The 21401-nt window shown below is 33.4% G+C and overlaps 1 protein-coding gene across 1 annotated transcript in view; it reads left to right on the top strand.

The window, feature by feature from the left end:
* The window catches only part of LOC101892710 (hornerin), a 201244-nt gene that overhangs the window by 167635 nt on the left and 12208 nt on the right, over nucleotides 1-21401 (top strand). Inside the window, exon 17 of the mRNA XM_059128598.1 lies at nucleotides 16705-17801. Within this exon, the coding sequence (XP_058984581.1) occupies nucleotides 16705-17801 (1097 nt within the window). The remainder of the gene's footprint in view (nucleotides 1-16704; nucleotides 17802-21401) is intronic.

Genomic DNA, 21401 nt, shown 5'->3' with positions numbered 1-21401 from the left:
GTATGAGACACAAAAGATTTATTCACATTTAAATGCTGGAATGCTCTAACTATAGCCACTTGTGGTTTTCCAGCCAAATATAAAAAAAATTGACGAATAACTTTTTTCTGTAAAATTCTCACTAAAATACTTTTACGCTTTAAAACAATGTAATGAGCTGTCACTGGATTAATTTTAACTGCTGTCGGACGAGTGGCTTAGAAATGGCAGCAGTCTGAAGTTGGTTGCAGTTTGTTCATCTCACCCTGTATTTTAGAAAAATTGTTTGTTTATGTATTCCAAACAAAAAATTAATATTCTTTTGATTTTTTTTGCTAGCTGTAAAAATATGAATTTTAGAAATTGGTTACCTTTATTAGTTCATCGAAATTGCCATTTATTTTGGCAAATTATCAATAAAGTAATTATATTTTTTTATATCTTCCCCCCTGTCATACTTTCTTTATCTCCTCTAATTTCAACAGCCAAGTTGTCAAGGAATTACAGATTTCTTCCTCTGATGATTTGTAATTAAACTTTCATTACATAGCATTTTAGTATGCTGCCTGTGTTGAAAATGTCTTCATGCCATTAATTGTGTAATTTGTCCATCACACAATGATGCAGATGGATAGTCGATAATGAAGTTATCAACCAACGTCAAAATGATGTTGCTCTTCTTTCTTATTTTTTTGTATTTTTTTCTTTGGTTTTCTAGAAATTCATCACCATTCTGTTGTTTATTTTCATTTTTCCGACTTTTTTTTTTTGAAATTATGTTTTTGATAATGACAGAAAAAATATATAATTTTCCTCTGTTTGCAATGGAGGAGGACATGGATGGATGGATGGTCTGATGAAATTTGAAAAGTTTATTATGTCGACACTCCTTCATAAGTTCTAAAACATGGCCAGAGACATTCATTTCAGCCATAAAAACAGTATCAAATTTATACACAATTTTTTATTATTATTTCCTTTTTTGACAAATGACAGCCAGTCTCTGTTGATTTAACGAGGGCGTATCTGTCTGGCTGTATGGATGGCTGAATTGAAACATTCCTCCCCCATTTTGGACAAATTGTTTATTAAAAGAGAGACACGATGTGTCAGAATAAAATTTTAAAACAGCAGAGGTGATTTTGTATTTGCAATTATCATGAATATTTTTAATTAAAAGTGTACAATGTTGCAAAATTAATTGATTCTACTTTAATAGTATTTGTAATGTGACTTAAAACCTTTACATTGTTTAATATACAGGGTGAGATAAAAAAAACTGCAACAAAATCAAACGTCATTTTTTTAAAATTTTATTGAATGAAAACAAAAAATGTCGGAAATAGCATCCAATTTTAGAATAATTTTAGATTTGTTCGAATTGATCACCTTTGGCACGAATTTGACCTTCAAACGGCCAATGAAACTGTCACACGCTGCCCGAATGTTGCTCTGCGGTATTTTGGCCCATTCCCGGCGAAGCGTTTGCTTGAGGTGATCGACACTTTGATATTTTTAGTGCCAACCTTGCTTTCCAAAATACTCCAGTCGATCAAGTCGCTTCTTTACTTTTCGAACCATTTCTGTGCTGTATGAAGTATACAGCGTACTAAATTTTCAGGTTTTATATATTATTCAATTTATCCTTCTTCGGAGAGAATAATGGGAAGATTTTTAGCTGTAACAACAAAAATTCTTCGAATTCTTATATTTGGGAGGAATTAGTAAAACCATTGCACAATGAACCGGTCTCAAATTTTTCTACCCAAATTTATATCAACGTCTCCATATTCATACCCTAGCAACCAACAGTGACATCGATACAAAATTTTAGGATTCAAACTCTATCCATTCTCTCAACTGTAAATTTGGTATGCAGACCCAAAATAATCTACACATCTAAATTCAAGACACCGACAGTGAACCAAAATTAGTACTATTTTGTACTTTTTTTGGAAAATTAAAGTACACATTACCAAAACCATCTCCATATCTCAATTCCAGATATCAACAAAGACCTAAATATCAATTTTTGGCATTTCACACCTATCCATAAACCCAATACCCAAATTTATACCGCTTATTACTTTTCGTACAAATTTTAACCACAGACACAAACAGTGACTTGCACATCACATTTAACGATTTTAGCTCTATTCCTTCACCCAATTACAAATTACTTTTCGCATTATTTTAGTACACATTCCCAAAATCACCTCCATATCTGAATTTCAGATATCAGCAGAGAATTCAATACCAAATTTCGGGATTCCAGCTCTATCCCTTCACCAAATACAGATGTGGTTATTAGTACAAAACCATATCTTAATCTTAACCACAGACACCAACAGTGACATCCATATTAAATATTAGGATTTCATCTCTATTCCCTCACTAAAAACCAATTTTTATACCATTTGGTACTTTTCGTACCAATATAGAACGCATTTCCATACTACCACCATTTTTTTTTAGAATTTTCAGAATTTAATCTCTATCCCTTCACCCAATACCAAATATAGTACCATTCACTACTTTTCATACAACTGAAGTACACATTTGTGATTTAAATCTGAAATTTGGTATTAATTTAAATCCATAGAATAAAAAATCCATCCTAAGTAGCTGAAAATTTTTTTCTATAGAAAAACATCGATCCTCAGTAACTGATGATTTTTCTCTATAAAACACATCGATCCTCAGTAGCTGAGGATTCTACTCCAAAAAAAAAAAAAAATTGATCCTCAGCAGCTGAGGATTCTACTCTACAGAAAAAAATTGATCCTCAGCAGCTGAGGATTTTTCTCTATAGCTGAGTATTTTCTTCGTAATAAAATTGATTATATAAATAATGACGTATATTTATCTTATCGAAATGAGTCCATTTTCCGCAGCTGAGAATTTCTTATAGAAAAAAATTTGATATTAGGTTGCTGAGAACTTTTTTTCTATTGAAAAAATTACCTTCTGTAGTTAAGGATTTTTTGTATAGCAGAAAAAAATTATTGAATTCTCAATATTTGAACTTCAATTTGTGAGCAGTATGGGCAAAATTTACATTTTCTTTTTTAAGTCAGCACTAAATTCGTTTCGATAGAGTTTATAGTTTGTTTATTCACTAATTAATTTGATAGGTTCGGTTGTTAACAGATCCAATTAAATTTTTAAACCCCTCTAATCTTTTTACAATTTTGTCTTTTATGAAATAAAAATTATTTTCCATTTTTTTCCTTCTTTTCTATTTTCTCAATACCGAACTAATTTTTAACAAAAAACCTCTTGAATGGGTAAATTCGCTAATCAATCCGTGTGAAATTGTAAAATAAAAAATCGAAGTTTCCATTGCCAGCTGGAATTTTTCAACTTCTGGAATTCCATGCTCTAAGCATTTTTTAAACAACTTCAATAAACTACTAGAAATTTACTGAAAAACTCTACTTTCATTACAAAATATTTGAAATATTAACTCATATATGAAATTCTATTTGCAAAAGTTCATTAATTGCTTCCACTAAATTCGGTTTTTGTGGAATTTGTTCATTGGTAAAAGTTTCCCTTTTCTATTAAAGGCAAAGGGAACACATTCCATTCCTGTTTCTTTTTTTATTTCATTTTTGCCCAACTAACCAACCTAGAAAAGGAAAAAAAACAGGAAAAAAATATTTCGGCCCTTTTGTCAAAAAAAAAAAAAAAAACAAAATTTTGCAGACATAAAGACGTCCACTGCTCATCCTTCTCAATTTGGATACTTTTATTTTCTATGGCTGGCTTTCATTTGCCTAAGGGTTTGAGTTAGTGTCCTTTATTATTGCTCTGTTTTCTCTGCCAAACATAAACATTGTTTTGTAAAAAGTAATGTGCGTTCGTTTATTCGTTTATTCGTTTTTTTTTTTTTTTTTTTTTTGAAAACTGAAAATAAATTAAAGTTAATTAAATTCTTGCCAGCATGTCTGCTTACATATTTTGTGCCTTATCTATCTGGATGTTTGTGCGTGTGTATATATTTTGTTGTTGAGCCGTTTTGGGCTTCTCTATGAATGTTGAAGAGTTGTGGTATTAGTATTTCTAATGTAGTATGGCGGCAATAAACATACATTTAACAGAAAGTAACATTTCAAAACAACAACGACAACTACATCAACATTAGCACCGAAAATCCAAACATGGAACTTTTACTTTGAATGTTTCTCACTGGCACACAGGCACACTCACATACCCAGAAAAGCCGCACCACGCAAGAGTAGAGATAATAGTCTGCAGAAAGTCTATTTTTGCCACAAAACATTCACGGTTAGAATTAAATATTCGAGGCACAGTGGATCGGTATCAAGAGTGAGCTATTTTTGAAATTTGTAGATTTAAGCACCAAAAGTGTGGAATTGTAATTAACAAAAATCAAATTTTTAGTACGAATATCCAAACGATTCTTAAATTTCTCAAAACAATATCCATTCGAAATATTAAGACAATTCCTTAAACAAATCCCACATTTCACTGTTCCTTTGTTGGTGGGTGGGTGTAAATTCGGTAGTGTTGTACGGGTAATTGAATGAATGTACACAAGTAAGTATGTTTGTGTGTACGTTTAATGTTTATTTGGTCTTTTTTTCTAACTTAGGATTGAAACTGCTATACGAGTGTGAGTAATGTATTTAAATCCAAAAATTACTAAATCAGCATAAAAGCTTCATATTTATGTTGTGAAAGTATTGTGTGGATACACAAAGTACTCGTGAGAGCTCTCACTTCGATGTGGTGCACACAGCACTCTCTCATCACACACACACATGCAGAAAACAAAACACATTTACTGGTAATCTATGGGTGTTTTAACTTCAAAGTCCTTAAACGTTACCATGGAGTCATCATCACCATCATCGTCATCCTCGTGCTCGTCGTCACCGTCAGTAACCAGTGAATTTTTCACAGAAACATAGAGAGTGAGCGACTGTGGCCATCATCACCATTATCCTAACATGCCTAGAAACACAATCTGGCAAACGAAACTCGCAGGCATTTTTGCCTTTGGCATGCCATGGTTGCTGGTGCTGATATCCTTTAAGATATCCCTGAGAGGAGTGAGAGTGGTGAAGAGTTTTCAAAATTTTTAACTTTGAAAATGAAATCATTGGCAGTTGTTTTTCTTTTTTTTTTGGAAAATTCGCAAATGTGTTTTGTTAGTTTGTATGTATGTGTGTGTGTCTATGATTCAAAGACTCATGTATCTATGATTTTCAGTTTTGTTCTGTATTCAGCCGGTATGATGATAATTACTTACCGGATGCAGTAATGCGCCTTAATTCAAACAAAAGAAACAATAGATATTACTTCCTACTTTTTAAACCTTTGAGGGCTGAAGGTTGAATTTCGTTCGGGTAACTCTTTAAAGCGTTGTGTTAATGGGACAATGTGTTTAGCTTCTGATTTTGTCTCTAATATTTTTTTCTTTTTATTGATTCTGTTTTCGCATTGATTTCAAATTTTACCACAAATATATTTACAACAGATCGACAAAATAATTATCTTTTTTAGTCATAGAAAATATCCTTCGTGTAGTTCAACTAATGTTTTCTTCTGAGTTAACTGAAGTTGATATTTTCTAGGTTTTATCATAACAAACAAATTTTTGCCCAATAACATCACTAAAAGAACAGGACAAAATTCCGAAATATTAATTCGTTTAGCCTGATTCTATTTTAGCACCATATTATGGGACTAAATTATTATTTTCAACCAGTGGTAAAAGGTCTTGCATAATTTATATTTTAAAAACTATTGGACTACATATATCGATTTTTAAGTACCATCAGGACTATAAATATAGGTCAAGGTTATTCTCTTCCGGGCACTGAAAAAAATGTCTTAAAATGTTCCGGTATTGCAGAAAATTTGGTAAAAACTTTTAACCCACTATGTCATATATTAAGAGTGTTTAAAAATGAACATGGGCAGAGGGATGAACACCCATGACTAGATCGACTCAACTCGGCGGTATATATATATATATATATATATATATATATATATATATATATGTCCCGCAGTCCTGGTCCTCACGCAGAAACAAATAAAACCTAGAAAAATTGCACAAAAATAAGCTAATAAGCATTTGAATAGCTTTTTGTAACATTTTGTGATACATATGGCTAGAGAGGGTCAAACGCCATAATTTTTACATTTTTATACCCTCCACCATACATAGTACGGAGGGTATATTAAGTTCGTCATTCCGTTGGTAACTCAATGAAATAATCATTTTAGACATAACAGAGTATATATATTCTTAATCAGCGTAAAATTTTAAGACGATTTAGCCCTGTTCGTCCGTCCGTCTGTTATAATCACGCTTGAGTCCAAACGCAAAAAGATAGGAGTTAAAAGTTTCCACAGTTCAGTATTTTGTCTGCAGACAGGTCAAGTTCGAAGATGGGCTACAGCGGTCCACGATATCATATAGCCCGCCTACAACGGTACCCCCCCCCCCCCCCCCCCCCCGCCTATATTCGGTATTTTGATAATTTTATCCACATTTCCCAATGGAATTGTCTGAAAATCCACACAAGGAGTTCTTTACTCTCTGGAAGAGAATTGTTTATATAGGTCCACGACATCATCTAGCCCCCCTAACAACGGTATCCCCGATATCCAGTATTTTGATAATTTTAGCCACATTTTCCAAAAAAAATTGTCTGAAAATCTACATTCTGAGTACTTAATCTCCTGGAAGATTATTCTCTATATAGGTCCACGATATCATATAGCCCCCATACAACGGTACCCCTCCTATTCTGTATTTTGATGATTTTAGCTACATTTTCCAATTAAATTGTCTAAAAACTCATACTAGAACTTCTTTCCAAGCGCTTCACTCTCAGGAAGAGAAATATCTATATATAGTTTCAAGATATCGTATAGCCCACATACAACGGTATCTCCCAATATTCGATATTTGGCGATTTTAGGGACGTTATTCAACGGAGTTGTTTCAAATTGCCTACCTAGAAATCATAATGGGTACTATAGGGTATGACTATAGGGTATGATTGTCTATGCATACCTATATAGGTTCAATATATCGTATAGTCCACATACAACGGTATCTCCCGACATTCGATATTTGGCGATTTTAGGGACGTTATTCAACGAAGTTGTTTCAAATTGCCTACCTAGAAATCGTAATGGGTACTATAGGGTATGACTATAGGGTATGATAGAGTATGATTGTCTATGCAGGTCCAGTATGATTGTCTATTATGTATTTGATGATTTTAGCTACACTTTTCACGGATTTTTTTTTTAAGTTTCGTCCAATGTCAATTGGACCAATTTCGGCGAAGCGCTTGCTTTAGGTGATCGACACTTTGGTATTTTTTAGTGCCAACCTTCGGAGATTTTAGGGCATAATTTTGTAACCATTCTTGTGTGGCGCGTGCTGAGTACGATGGTTCTGAGTCCTGTTGGAATGTCCAAGGCTTTAATAGACCCTCCAGAATATTTTTGCGATAATATTCGGCAATTATTCTGATGCCACGGTCGATTAAGGGGGGAGCGAAAATCGACTATAATGGCTGCCCACACCATCACCATGGCCGGCGCTTGAGTTCTGGTGGCTAACCGAAGGTGCACATTTTCAGCTGACCTCTTTGGCAAGTAAACACGATCATTTTGTTTGTTTACAAACTGCAGGACAACAAATGTTTTCTCATGGCAGAAAAATAATTTCGGCAGTTCACCACTTTCGGCCAAGCGAACCTACTCTTTCTTTAGCTCTTTTGAGTCTATTTCTTTCTGTTGCCGTGTAAGTTCTTTCACTTTTTGGAATTTCTATGCTCTTCTCATAGAAGAGCTGAAGACCAGAAGGTCTTCTCGTAGAAGACCAGAAGGTCTTCCCATAGAAGGCCACAAGGTCTTCCTATAGAAGGGCAGTAGGTCTTCCTATAGAAGGGCAGTTGGTCTTCCTATAGAAGGCCAGTAGGTCTTCCTATAGAAGGCCAGTAGGTCTTCTTATAGAAGGCCAGTAGGTATTTCTATAGAAGGCCAGTGGGTGTTCCTACCCGTATCACGGTAGCTAGCGATGGCACTTGTGGTTTTTCAGCTAAATATAAAGAATTCACACTACCACGCTTAAACGAAGAACTTTTTTCTGGAAAATTCTCATCAAAATGCTTTTGTACGCTTGTATAAAAGATTTTGAGCTGTCACTGGAATAATTTTAACAGCTGTCGGACGAGGGGCTTAGAAATGACAGCAGTCTGAAATTGGTTGCAGTTTTTCCATCTCACCAAGTATATATATTGTGGGGTCGAAAATGCATATTTCGAGGTGTTACAAATGGAATGCCAAACTTAATATACCCTCCATGCTATGACGAAGGGTATAAAATTAAATAAATAACGAAAACAGAGATTTATTTGCATTGGTAACTTATAGTGAAATTTGATAAAGCTTAAGCTTTATTTTTAAAATTATTATTTCTGGGAGAATTTGGCATTAACTAATGTAAAGTACAGTTGCAACTATAAAAAATACAAATAATTTTATGAAATGAGCTACGTTCCCGTTTAAGAGAAGATTTTAGCATTATTTCGAAAAAAAGGCCACATTTGTGATTCACTTTTGGATTTCAATTTTCAACAAAATAAATTTTGTATTGTTACCGGTAATATTGTCGGAGACACCATATACCTAATGTGTATGAGTTCCAAGGAATTTTTGATTCGAAAATGTCAAAAATGTGGAAAATTACCTCCTCTACTTTGGTTACTCTACGTTGTAAACTTTCAAATCGCTCTTAAGAGTATCTTCTTCTTTTATAATCGTTTTTGGTTATTATGTAGTTATTTTTTGTCTGCACTATGTTTTTAGGATTTTTGCCCACATTTTCAAAAATATTAGGCTGTTATTTGGAGTTCGTTTTCCCTAACCCTCGGTACTGGTTATAGAAGGATATCGCATAATATCGAATATCATCTTGTTTAAAAATTATGAATGTCTACACTCTTTACGAATAAACTTTCAAGATACACAATTTTCTAAAATATTCAAATTTCACTTATATGAAAAAGAAACGGGTGTTCTTTGCATGTAAACTGTTCCCTCGAAATCATTCCCTTAAACATTTCTTTTGTGTTTGCACTTCCTTATAATATTCTGGAAATTCTTTGATGTCCAAAAAATAACAAATTAATTAAAACCTGATTCGATTAAATACATTTTCATAAAGAAATACATCAAGTGTTGATAAACTTTAATAAGGATCTACTTAGGAAACTACTACTATTCAATCAAAATCATCACTCAATGGATCGATGTTTTCATTGTTCGCCCCCAAAACAAAGACTGAAAAGGCTGGCATGTGAATTGTATCTCCAAGTTTGCACACATACTTCGATGAATAGGCCACAAAACAGACGAATACACACAAACACAATATCCACAAGTCGTCAATATAATGAACATACATGTATAGTGCACAGACAGACACACATTGAAAGAAAAGTGTTTGGTATACAAAGTAATTTTCAAGATGAATGCAATTTTAATTAATGGAAAATCAAACTTCACAACAACAGCAACAACATTGGAGTACAAACTCTTTACTTTTACAAAAGGATACCATTATCCTTTAAAAATAAACAAACTAAGACCCGGCAGACAGCTAGAAAGACACAAACATAGCCAGGACCACAGAAAGCCAAACACACAACGAGCCGCTTTGTAAAGTTTCCCTTTGATGAAATGAAAGTGGTGAATATATTCCGAAAAACAAAAAATGGAAAGAACAGTCTTTCCGAAGATTAATATCTGAAATAAATTGAGCATATTGCATATATCAGCAGCAAAAAAAAAAAATAAACTCTGTCACGTCTTCAGAGACTGACTGATGGACCGAAATATTGATGATGTTAATGTTAGTGGCAATATTTTGCATGAATTCCATTGAACATGACTTCATCACAACATTTTCCTAGTCTTCTCAATTGACAGTCATTCAGTCGTTTCATATTGCCATAAATATGCATTTTGGAGTTGTTGTTATTTTCTATTATATATTTTTTTCGAATGCTTAATCAAAATGTGAATACTTCATTAAGTTGCTATGCAGATGTTTTCATCTGCTGATAAAGGGAAATATTTTTTGGCATACAGCCTCTGGGCACTGAAAGATAACTCATTAGGATGGCTAACAAAAAATAAGATAATAATAATAATACTAATAATAATAATAATAATAATAATAATAATAATAATAATAATAATAATAATAATAATAATAATAATAATAATAATAATAATAATAATAATAATAATAATAATAATAATAATAATAATAATAATAATAATAATAATAATAATAATAATAATAATAATAATAATAATAATAATAATAATAATAATAATAATAGAAGAAGAAGAAGAAGAAAAAATTGTAGCACGGTTACATAAATGCCAATTTCATAGCATCAACTGACTTTAAGGTAGAAATAGAATCTGTTTCTCATTTCGGAAGGTCTCAATATAGCGTTTAATTATCAAACTAATTGAAAAAATATTTCAACTCTATACTGAAAAAAACTAGCCAAAAAAAGTAAACAAGCAGTAAGTTCGGCCGGGCCGAACTTTGAATACCCTCCACCATTTGAACCGAATTAGAAAATTTTCAAAAAAAATTAAATCCATTAAAAATTCTTCTAAAATCTTTAAAATATCTAATATAGGAAGGTGCCGTTATGTGGGGATATACGATATTGTGGACCTATAAAGACAAATCTATGTCTGCGTGTAATGTACTCACAAGGGACTCCTTTTGTGGAATTTCAGACAATTCCATTGAAAATTTTTGAAAAAATCATCAAAATACCAAATAATGGGGGGTACCGTTATATGGGCGCTATACGATATGGTGGACCTCTATATATAATTCTCTGCCGAGGCATAAAGTACCCACAAGGAACTCCTTGTGTGGATTTTCAGACAATTCCGATGAAAAATTTGGGTAAAATCATCAAAATACCGAATATGGGGGGTACCGTTGTATGGGGGATATACGATATCGTGGACCTGTATAGACAATTCTCTCTCAGGGGGTAAAGTACTCACAAGGAACTACTTGTGTGGAATTTAAGACAATTCCATTGAAAAATGTGGCTAACATCATTAAAATACCGAATATCGGGGGGGTACAGTTATATGGGGGATATACAATATCGTGGACCTATGTAGACAATTCTTTTTGAGGGGTTAAAATGTCCACAAGGGACTCCTTTTGTGGATTTTCAGACAATTCCCTTGAAAAATGTTGCTAAAATCATCAAAATACCGAATACCGTGTGGGTACCGTTATATAGGGGCTATACGATATTGTAGACCTATATAGATTATTCTCTGCCGAGGTATAAGTACCCACAAGTAACTACTTGTGTGGATTTTCAGACAATTCCATTGAAAAATGTGGCTAAAATCATCAAAATACCGAATATCGGGGGTACCGTTATATGGGGGCTATACAATATCTTGGACCGATATAGCCCATCTTCGAACTTGACCTGCCTGCAGACAGAAGAGAGATCTGTGCAAAATTTAAGCTTCCTATCTTAATTAGTTTTGACTGTAGCGTGATTACAACAGACGGACAGACGGACGGACAGGGCTAAATCGTCTTAGAATTTTACGCTGATCAAGAATATATATACTTTGTTGGGTCTAAAATTATTATTTCGATGAGTTACAAACGGAATGACGAACTTAATATACCCTCCATACTTTTTAGGTGGAGGGTATAAAAAAAGAAGTAAAAACCCTGTAAGTTCGGCCGGGCTTACAAATATAAAATCCGTTAAAAATTCTCTTAATTCTTAAAAAATACCGAATGTAGCCGTTATATTATGGCTTATACAAAGTCGTGGACCTGCATAGGCAAATTTTATCATAAGCCATTAAAATATTCAAATGCGAAACTTGAAAAAATTGGCGAATAAAGAAACTAAAATCATCAAAAAATATATATACAGGGAGGTACCATTATATGGTTGCTATACTAAAACATTGACCTGCACAGACAACTTTTTGTCGTAGGCAGTAGTATCCATTTCTTATTATTAATGTCGTTAAAATCATTAAAATACCGAATATCGGGGGGTTACGTTATATGGCGGCTAAACGAAGACGTGGACCTGCACAGACAATTTTCTGTCTTTGTCTGTAATATCCATTACGAACTTCAAATACCAACTTTGAAACAATTCCGGTGAATAATATCGCTAAAATGACCAAAATACCGAATATCGGGAGGTTACGTTATATGGGGGCTATACGAAGACGTGAACCTGCACAGACAATTTTCTGTATTAGGCTGGAGTATCTATTACGAACTTCAAATACCAAATTTGAAACGATTCCGGTGAATAATGTCGCTAAAATCATCAAAATACAAAATATCGGGAGGTACCGTTTATACGATGACGTGGACCTGAACTCACAATTTTTTGTCTTTAGCTGTAGTATCCATTACGAACTTCAAATACAAAATTTGAAAACAATCGGATAAATAATGTCGCTAAGATCATCAAAATAATGGGTATCGGGAGGTACCGTTGTATGGGGACTATACGAAGGCGTGGACCTGTACAGACAATTCTTTTCTTAGGCTTCAAATGCCAAATTTGACATTTCTTGAACATTTCCGGTGAATAATGTCGCTAAAATCATCAAAATAACGAACTTCGGGAAGTACCGTTATATGGGGGCTATACGAAGACGTGGATTTGAACAGACAATTTTCTGTTACGAACTTCCATTCCATTAAGAACTTCAAATACCAAATTTGAAGTATTTGCGGTAAATAATATCGCTTAAATCACCAAAATACCGAATATAGGGAGGTACCATTAAATGGAGGCTATACGTGGACCTACATGGCCCATTTTCAATACCAAATGTCCTGCAGAAATATACATATACATTTGAGTAAAATAAAAAATAATTCAATGACCCAATCATTGTAAATTATAACTTATTTTCTCAATGATTTCCTGTTGTCCTTCTTCGTCCCCTGCCAGCACATCATATGACGAACAACAATTTAGATAGAGAATCATATTCAATCTCAATCGAGCTGTTATTTTGTAAGAAATAAGTACAATAGCACATAGAGCAAAGGAATTCATCTACTTCCACATATCAAGCAAAAAAATCACATTCTCTGTTCTTTCTATACATATATCGAAATTCCATTCAATTTCATATGAATTCCAACTCATTAATTCTTGCTGAAATACGTGACATTGTTTTCGTTTGACTTGAACATCTTTAGTCAAATGAATGGAATTTTTCGTCCGAAAATATTTAATGGGAATAATTTTTATTTTTCATTTGATTTGATTAATTAAGATATTATGGAAATAATACAAAATAAATATTTAATTAACTTTCTCACAATGAAAATACTTTGATAAATAATATACTTTTTTATTTAATTAGAAAAAAGCTTGGTGACTATAATAAAAACTGTGGCGTATACGTTACTTGAATTAACTTAAATTTGACTCAATCATACGCACCGTAGTTCAGTTTTAGAATAAATGGAGAAATGCTGGGGAAAAACTGAACATAATCCCTTTAAACTTTAATATTTAATATAGCTTTTAATACAACGCCGATCGTTATGATGGGCATATTGAGTTTGTTATTCCATTTGTATCTTATCGAAACAAGCATTTAATATATTTTTCAGTGTTAAATTCTTACCATCTGTGTTAAAGCACGACTCAAATTTTGTTTAGAATTTTTATGGTTTCGCATAGCCCCATATAAGGGTACTTCTCAATATTCGTTATTTTGATTATTGTAGATACATATTCCAAACACACAAAAAAATGGTTTGAAATATAATATTCAAAGTTCTAAGTACATAAAAATTTCTCAAAGAGGAAGAGATCTTTATAGGACTTCACATAATGCACCACATAACGGTACCTTTTGATATTCGGTATTTTCATGATGTAGACCACTTATTTTGAAAAAATGTGATATTTAATACTTGTAATGTGATATTTATGTGATATTTAATACTAACCCCTGTAATAGCAAATAATCTTGTTAGGTTTTGGTACAGTACCATGAAACGGTACAAGCACATTCTATGATATGTTGAAGACTCGTTCGAATTTTGAATCCCGACAGTATAATTTTAAAGGCTTTCTTTAAATTTGTGGTAGAGGGTGCTCAAAAAACCTCCGAACTTAATTTTTTACTTGTTTTCTTTTTTTAAATAAAAACATATAATAACACTATTCTTTAAAAGACAATATAGAATTTTCATAAAAGAACTATAATTCTTCTTATAGAAAGGCAGATGTTCTTCCTACAGAATATAAGGTAAACTAGGCAAGAGATCAGATAAGAACAGAAGATCTTGTCATAGAATCTTCCTATAGAGGACCATAGGATTTTTTCATAGAATACTATAGGATCTTCTCATAGAAGACAATAGGATCTTCTCATAGAAGACAATAGGATCTTCTCATAGAAGACCATAGGATCCTCTTATATAAGACCATAGGATCGTCTCATAGAAAATCATAGGGTGCTGTCATAGAAGACCATAGGGTCTTCCTATAGAAGACAAAAGGTCTTCGAAGGATTTCATATAAAAGATAAGAAGGTATTTTTATGCATTAATATTCCTTTAAATATCCACGTACACAGGGTGAGATAAAAAACTGCAACAAAGTCAACGCCATATTTAATTTTTACATTTTTTTAACTTTTATCGAATGAAAGCAAACATGTCGGAAATAGCATCAAATTTTAGAATTAGTTTAGATTTGTTCGAATTGGTCACCTTTGGTTCGAATTATGCCCTTCAAACGGCCAATGAAACCATCCCACGCTGCCCGAATGTTGCTCTGCGGCATTTTGACCCATTCCCGGCGAAGCGCTAGCTTGAGGTGATCGACACTTTGTAATTTTTAAGTGTTAACCTTGCTTTCCAAAATACTCCAGACACAATGGTCCAACGGATTGTTATCCGGAGATTTTGTTGGCCACTGAGCGCTGGAAATAAAACGAGGAACCTCATTTTGTAACCATTCTTGGGTGGCGCTGAGTGCGATGGTGCTATTTTCTTCCGTCCACTTCCTTGACGTCGGGCTACGCTACTAGTATCACGGTAACGAGCGATGGTACGACACAAAAGATTTATTCACATTTGAATGCTGGAGAACTCTAACGATAGCCACTTACAAGGTAAACTAGGAAAGAGATCTCCGTATAAAATAGAAGGTCTTTCCATAAAAGATCAAAAGGTCTTATCATAGAAGACCATAGATACTTCTCATAGAAGACCATAAGTCTTCTCATAGAAGACCATAGGATCTTCTCATAGAAGACCATAGGGTGCTCTCATACAAGACCATTGGGTCCTCTCATAGAAGACCATAGGATCCTCTCATAGAAGACAAGAGGGTCTTCAAAGTTTTTCATATATAAGACCAGAAGGTCCTTTTGTAAATATTCCTTTAAAAATCCCTAAAAATTGCTTGATAAAAAATCAACCTTTATGGGTCTTAAAGTCCCTCAGAAATTGTTCCATATAAAAAAATCTTTTAGAAATCCATTTTTGTGGGTCTTGAAGTCGCATAGGAATGGATCCATCAAAATTCCTTTAAAAATCCATATTTATGGGTCTTGGATATCTTCAGAAAATGCTTCATAAAAAATATTTAAAAAATCCACTCTTCGAAAAACTAATTTAAAAGTCGATGAATTTAGCTCAGAAAATTACTATAAAACTGTTTTTTTAGAAATCCACGCTAATAGCTCTAAGAGTCTTTCAGAAAAAATTAGCTAGAATTCGTTAGAAAAATGCCATCAAATTATCCTTAGAAAAACGAAAATTGAAGGATTGGGATTTTCTCGGTAAAATATTATGAGTCTGGAAGTCAGTTACAAATCGGTATCAAAGAGTTTACGTATTGCCATAAAGTATACATCATGGCAATTGCGTTTCCAATTCCAACGTATCATGGCGTATACGTGTTATCATAAAGTATACGCCTGTTTAAATTTATTCATATTACATGTGGCCCTGTCTCTGAAATATCTTAAGTGGCGCTATATGTTTTTTGTATGAAAACATAAAATTGTAGATATAAATTAAAGAGACGTTTTTTGTGTATTGTATACATTAATTAGTTTTTCCCTAAAATATTAATATATTTGAATAAAATATATATTTAATTTCGAAAAAAATATTTATTTACAAATTTAAGCAATAAAAAAAATTAAATCAATATATTAATAGATTTGTGTGCACGATAAATATATATAAATAAATAAAATATGTTAATAATTTTATTTTAGTATGTTGTGTGTTAAACTATTTGTAATTTATGAACAGTGTCTTAATAGAATTAAGAACATTTTCTATAAATAGCATGATTGTCCATGACCCTAAGAATGTTGTCCTAATTTTTTTAAAGTCCAGAATGTGCATGTCATATTTTTTTCATTGACCTCTTGATGTTGTTTATTGTCCATGTAAAAAAAATACAATACATATCTATTTCAAACATTTCAATGACAGTTTGGTAAATCCCAATTTCTTATGTGTTCTTGTTTCTTCCCCCCATTATACATTATATTGTTCTTGTTTTGTTCTTCTTTTGTATTTGAATTTGAAAAAAAAAAACTATATACCATATTTGCAAATCAAAAACCCTGTAGTCTATCACAACCACCAACACAACCACCTGTAGCACCACAACCAATACAATTGGCAATGATAGGCTTCAGGCAAACGGAACAAACAATTCAACATCCCATTCAATGTCGACAACCTGTAGTGAAGATGACTTAGAGGAGATTGATGAGGAGCCCAGTCACACAGAAGATGATTGTGATGATCACCATCAAATTGGACAGCATCAGCGGCACGATAATCTTCTAAATGATAGCTATGATGATAAGAGTGATGAAGTCTCCTATGATGAATATGATGATGGCACTTCAACTACCAACAATAATAATAATTACAATAACAACAACAGTCCCGAAATTCAAACACCCGAAAGTGTCGACAGAGATCAGGTAGAGGAATTTGGCCACTCATCGATGTCTGTGGCCCATCGTATTAATTTAGATAATTGCAATGCCAACAACAACACTCAATGGCAATATCCATCGCCAACAAATGCAAATGCACAGCAACCCGACTTATTATCCCCCAATGCTAATACTGTCATGCATCATCATAATAGTAGCATGAATCCGCCCCATACCATAAGCACCAATATTGTCCCAATCACAACCAACAATCCTGCTGCCACATCCACGTCCATGAATAGCAATAATATAGTTATTACGACACAGCCCTTATCATCATTTACCGGCACCACAAATTGCAATAATACAGCCACACTTCCGACCAATGCCACAGATCCAGCCACCACTAACACACAGCATCAGCATAATAATTCCCCCATGCAGGACATGCAGAAAATTGAAAATTTACATAGCAATTCCAATTCAAATTCCAATTTAAATTCTCCCCAAATCCCTAAAACCAGCAATGCATTTGGTAGTTCCCCCAGTGGCGGCAAAGTGGCATCCAGTGCCGGCGTGAATGTGTTGTCGACAGTATCGTCAATGCCATCATCAGCATCATCTTCAATATCATCATCGTCATCATCGAATGCGGCGTCCGGAACAACAACAGCATCCAATGATATGCAAACCCCACAAAATCAGTTACAAAATCAAAATCAAAATATTTCCTCCAGTTTAGAGATAATCCTTTCACCAATTATACTAAGTAGTCGACGGTAAGTTTTGGTTTTTAATTTGGTATTTTCGGTTCAATACAGTCAGTAATTTTCGTTACTCCGATTCCAAAAACAAGAAAAAATTACTTTTGTATACGTTTTTGTATAAGTGTTTTGTATTTATTTTATCATTGAATGAAAGACGTTGTTGAGTCTTTCATATTTTTCCATTATGTTCTTAAAAAAAAAATAATTTGCGTGAATCGGATCCGTTTTCATTACTATTTTTACGTGACACTTAAATTGTGAATTGACATTTTTTTGTTTATGTTCAACGATTTGCTATATAAGAGCCCTTCATTGAGTTCAAGGCCCCAAGTTTTAAGGCCGTAACAGCAAAAGTTGATAAGATAAGAAAAAACCGCAAGGCATTTTTAAATTGATTTGACTTATAGTTGTTTTAAGAAATTACTTGTCTTTGAACGTGGTTTTAATTAAATTATATCTGCAAATAAAATAAAAGAAAATAAATTATTTATTTTGAAATATTTACTCATATTGACATTTTGAAAACACGTACAATAATAAACCATTAAGGTAATGTCAAAAGTCGGGCAGGACCGACTATATGATACCCTACACTACTATGCATATTTAGTAGAGCTCCCGTAACAAAATAATTTATTTGAAGTAGATCACATTTGGCTTTAGACCAGCTATAATTTGGTTTCAGAGGAAACTAATATATGGGAGGCAAATCCAATTCTGAATCGATAATCACTAAATTTATTATTTTTTATATTTTCCACCAAATACCATTGCTATAGAGAGCATTTATTCACTTATGTTATAAAAATATATATCGGAACCGAGTTACGCCAAATGGAAACGTAAGTTCTGATGTTCACTCCATTTGGGCTGATATTAGCCATTATTTACACAATAAACTTGAAATCCGATTAAGAATATATATATAGGACTTATATGCAAATCTTTGCCGATTTCGAAATTTGGCAAAGTTATTTCCAAGCTCTATAAGATATCTGGTACCAAATATCATTGTTGTCGAATGCATATTACGAGTGCGAGAGACTTAAACCCTGAATCAGATAAAACATATATATATGAGAGTTATAACCATACCTGAACCGATATTTTCAAATTTGATGTACTTCTAAACTGAATTCGGTCGGATATACCAAAATTCTGGTCATTGCGACCGATATTGGTCGTTTGTTGCTCAATTAACCCGAAATCGGTTGAAGATATTTATGGGAGCTATATCCAAATCTGAACCGATCTTTATAGAATTTTGTAGAGGTATTTCTGGGCTGTATCTGATATCAGGTACTAAATACCATTCTTGTGGAGTGCATGTAACGAATGTTAGGGACTAAAACCCCAAATCGGATGAAATATACAGGGAGAGATAAAAAAAATTGCAACAGTGTCAAACGCTATAATTTTTACATTTATTTTATTATTTTATTGAATGAAAGCAAAAAATGTCGGAAAAAACATCAAATTTCAAAAAAGTTTAGATTTCTTCGAATTGGTCACCTTTGGCACGAATTATGGCCTTCTAAGGGCCTATGAAACCGTAACACGCTTCTCTACGGCATTTTGGCCCATTCCGCTTGCTTGAGGTGATCGACACTTTGATATTTTTCAGTGTCAACCATACTTTCTAAAATACTCCAGACACAATAGTCCATTGTTGTTGCTACCATAATATCAGTTAATCCTTTTTTGTAAAGTCTTCTATACTTGCGAAATCACCAATGGGTGTTGGCTTAGGTTTTGGCATTGCCTGTCCATAGGACGACGATGCTCTATCTGCTGAATCCGACGCCATAACTCATAAAATATATATGGTGCTGACTCCTGTTGGAATGTCCAGGTATACCGCCAAAATGTTTGCTTGCTCAAGGCTTTAATACACCCTCCAGAATATTATTCCGTAATAATATTCGGCATTTATTTTGATGCCATAATCGATTAAAACGAGCGGAGAGCGACCATCGGCTATTATGGCGGTCCACACCATCACCATGGCCGGCGCTTGAGTTCTGGTGGCCAACCGAAGGTGTACATTTTCAGCTGACCTCTTTGGCAAGTAAGCACGATCATTTTGTTTGTTTACAAACTGAGAAAACCAAATTCGGCAGTTCACCACTTTCGCCCAAGCGAAGCAACTCGTTACCTCTTTTGAGTCTATTTTCTTTCTGAACTTCTGTTTTGGAGTTCAATGGCTTTACCCCGAGCTCATTTTTCAATATTTGCCGTATGTAATATTGCGATATGTTCAGCTCAAGAGACATTTTTTCGGTCACTACGACCCGGGTTTCGATGAAGTCGCTTTTTTACTTTTTGAACCATTTCTGCTGATGTTGCTGTTTTATTCCGTCCACTATCTTGATGTCGGGCTACGCTAGCAGTATAACGGTAATGAGCGATGGAACGAGACACAAAAGATTAATTCACATTTAAATGCTCGAGTGTTCTAACGATAGCCACTTGTAATTTTCCAGCCAAATATAAAGAGATCACACTATCACGCTTAAATTCCATCACGAATAACTTTTTTTCTGGAAAATTCTTACCAAAATGCTTTTGTACGCTTGTAAGCAATATAATGAGCTGTCACTGGAATAATTTTAACAGCTGTCAGACGAGCGGTTTAGAAATGACAGTAGTCTGAAGTTGGTTGTAGTTTTTTATCTCACCCTGTAGGTTTATCTCGCTTCCTTCTCCATGTTACAAACAAATGAACAAAGACATAACAACCTTACCACTATATGGTGTTGGGTATAGAAAAAAAATTCAGTGGAGGGTATAAATCTTCACAGTATCGTATTCAGTATTCGGAATTATATGTATTTAGGTGTTTATAGATCGTTTTACGCACCTTATTTTCCATAAAAAATAAAGGTTAATATAGGTACACGGTGTGACTTTTACCGATTTAAGGTATCTCTTACGAATATTGTTTACAATGTAATATTTCGACTTTTAAGTAAATATTCAAAGTCATAGTGTTTGATACCGGCCACGCTATGATGCCACAGCATATTCGGTATTTTGATGGTTTTAACCATCCAACATAATGAAAAACTGAACGGACGAACCTAACGCCTTCTTTACCTATAACCCTCAAAGCTCATTTCGCCTTGTGTTTATTTTTAAATTTTAAAAAAATGAAATTTTATTTATATACCCCTCAAATACTTTTATTGCATATTTCAACGATAAATGTTAGTATTACATAGTAAAAAATCATTATTTAAAAAAAAATCATGTTACACAAATGCTTTGTTAATGGCAAAATACTTTCAGCAATAGAATATCTACATTTATCAAATTAAATATAAAAATTTATTATTATGCCGCTTAAAAAGCGAAATCACTTACCTTGCTGTGATGCCAAACTTCCTCCCCTATCAATTTTTTTTCCCCAGGCCAGCCAGATATGCTCTTCGTTCTTTCGATAATAATTCGCTAAATTTAATGCTTTAATGTGAGCACAAAACAATGTAACAGATAAAGAATCATCATTATAAATAATAGATGAAGAAGAATGCATGAATTGTTGCCAACATGAGGACATAAATGTCATCCTCTTAGGGGAAGCAGCACCACATCATTGTAGCATTGATAGTG

Source organism: Musca domestica, unplaced genomic scaffold (genome assembly GCF_030504385.1).
Source record: "Musca domestica strain aabys unplaced genomic scaffold, Musca_domestica.polishedcontigs.V.1.1 56, whole genome shotgun sequence".
NCBI lineage: Eukaryota > Metazoa > Arthropoda > Insecta > Diptera > Muscidae > Musca > Musca domestica.
The sequence above is the reverse complement of the archived record's forward strand: the minus strand, read 5'-3'. Positions and strand labels throughout refer to the sequence as shown.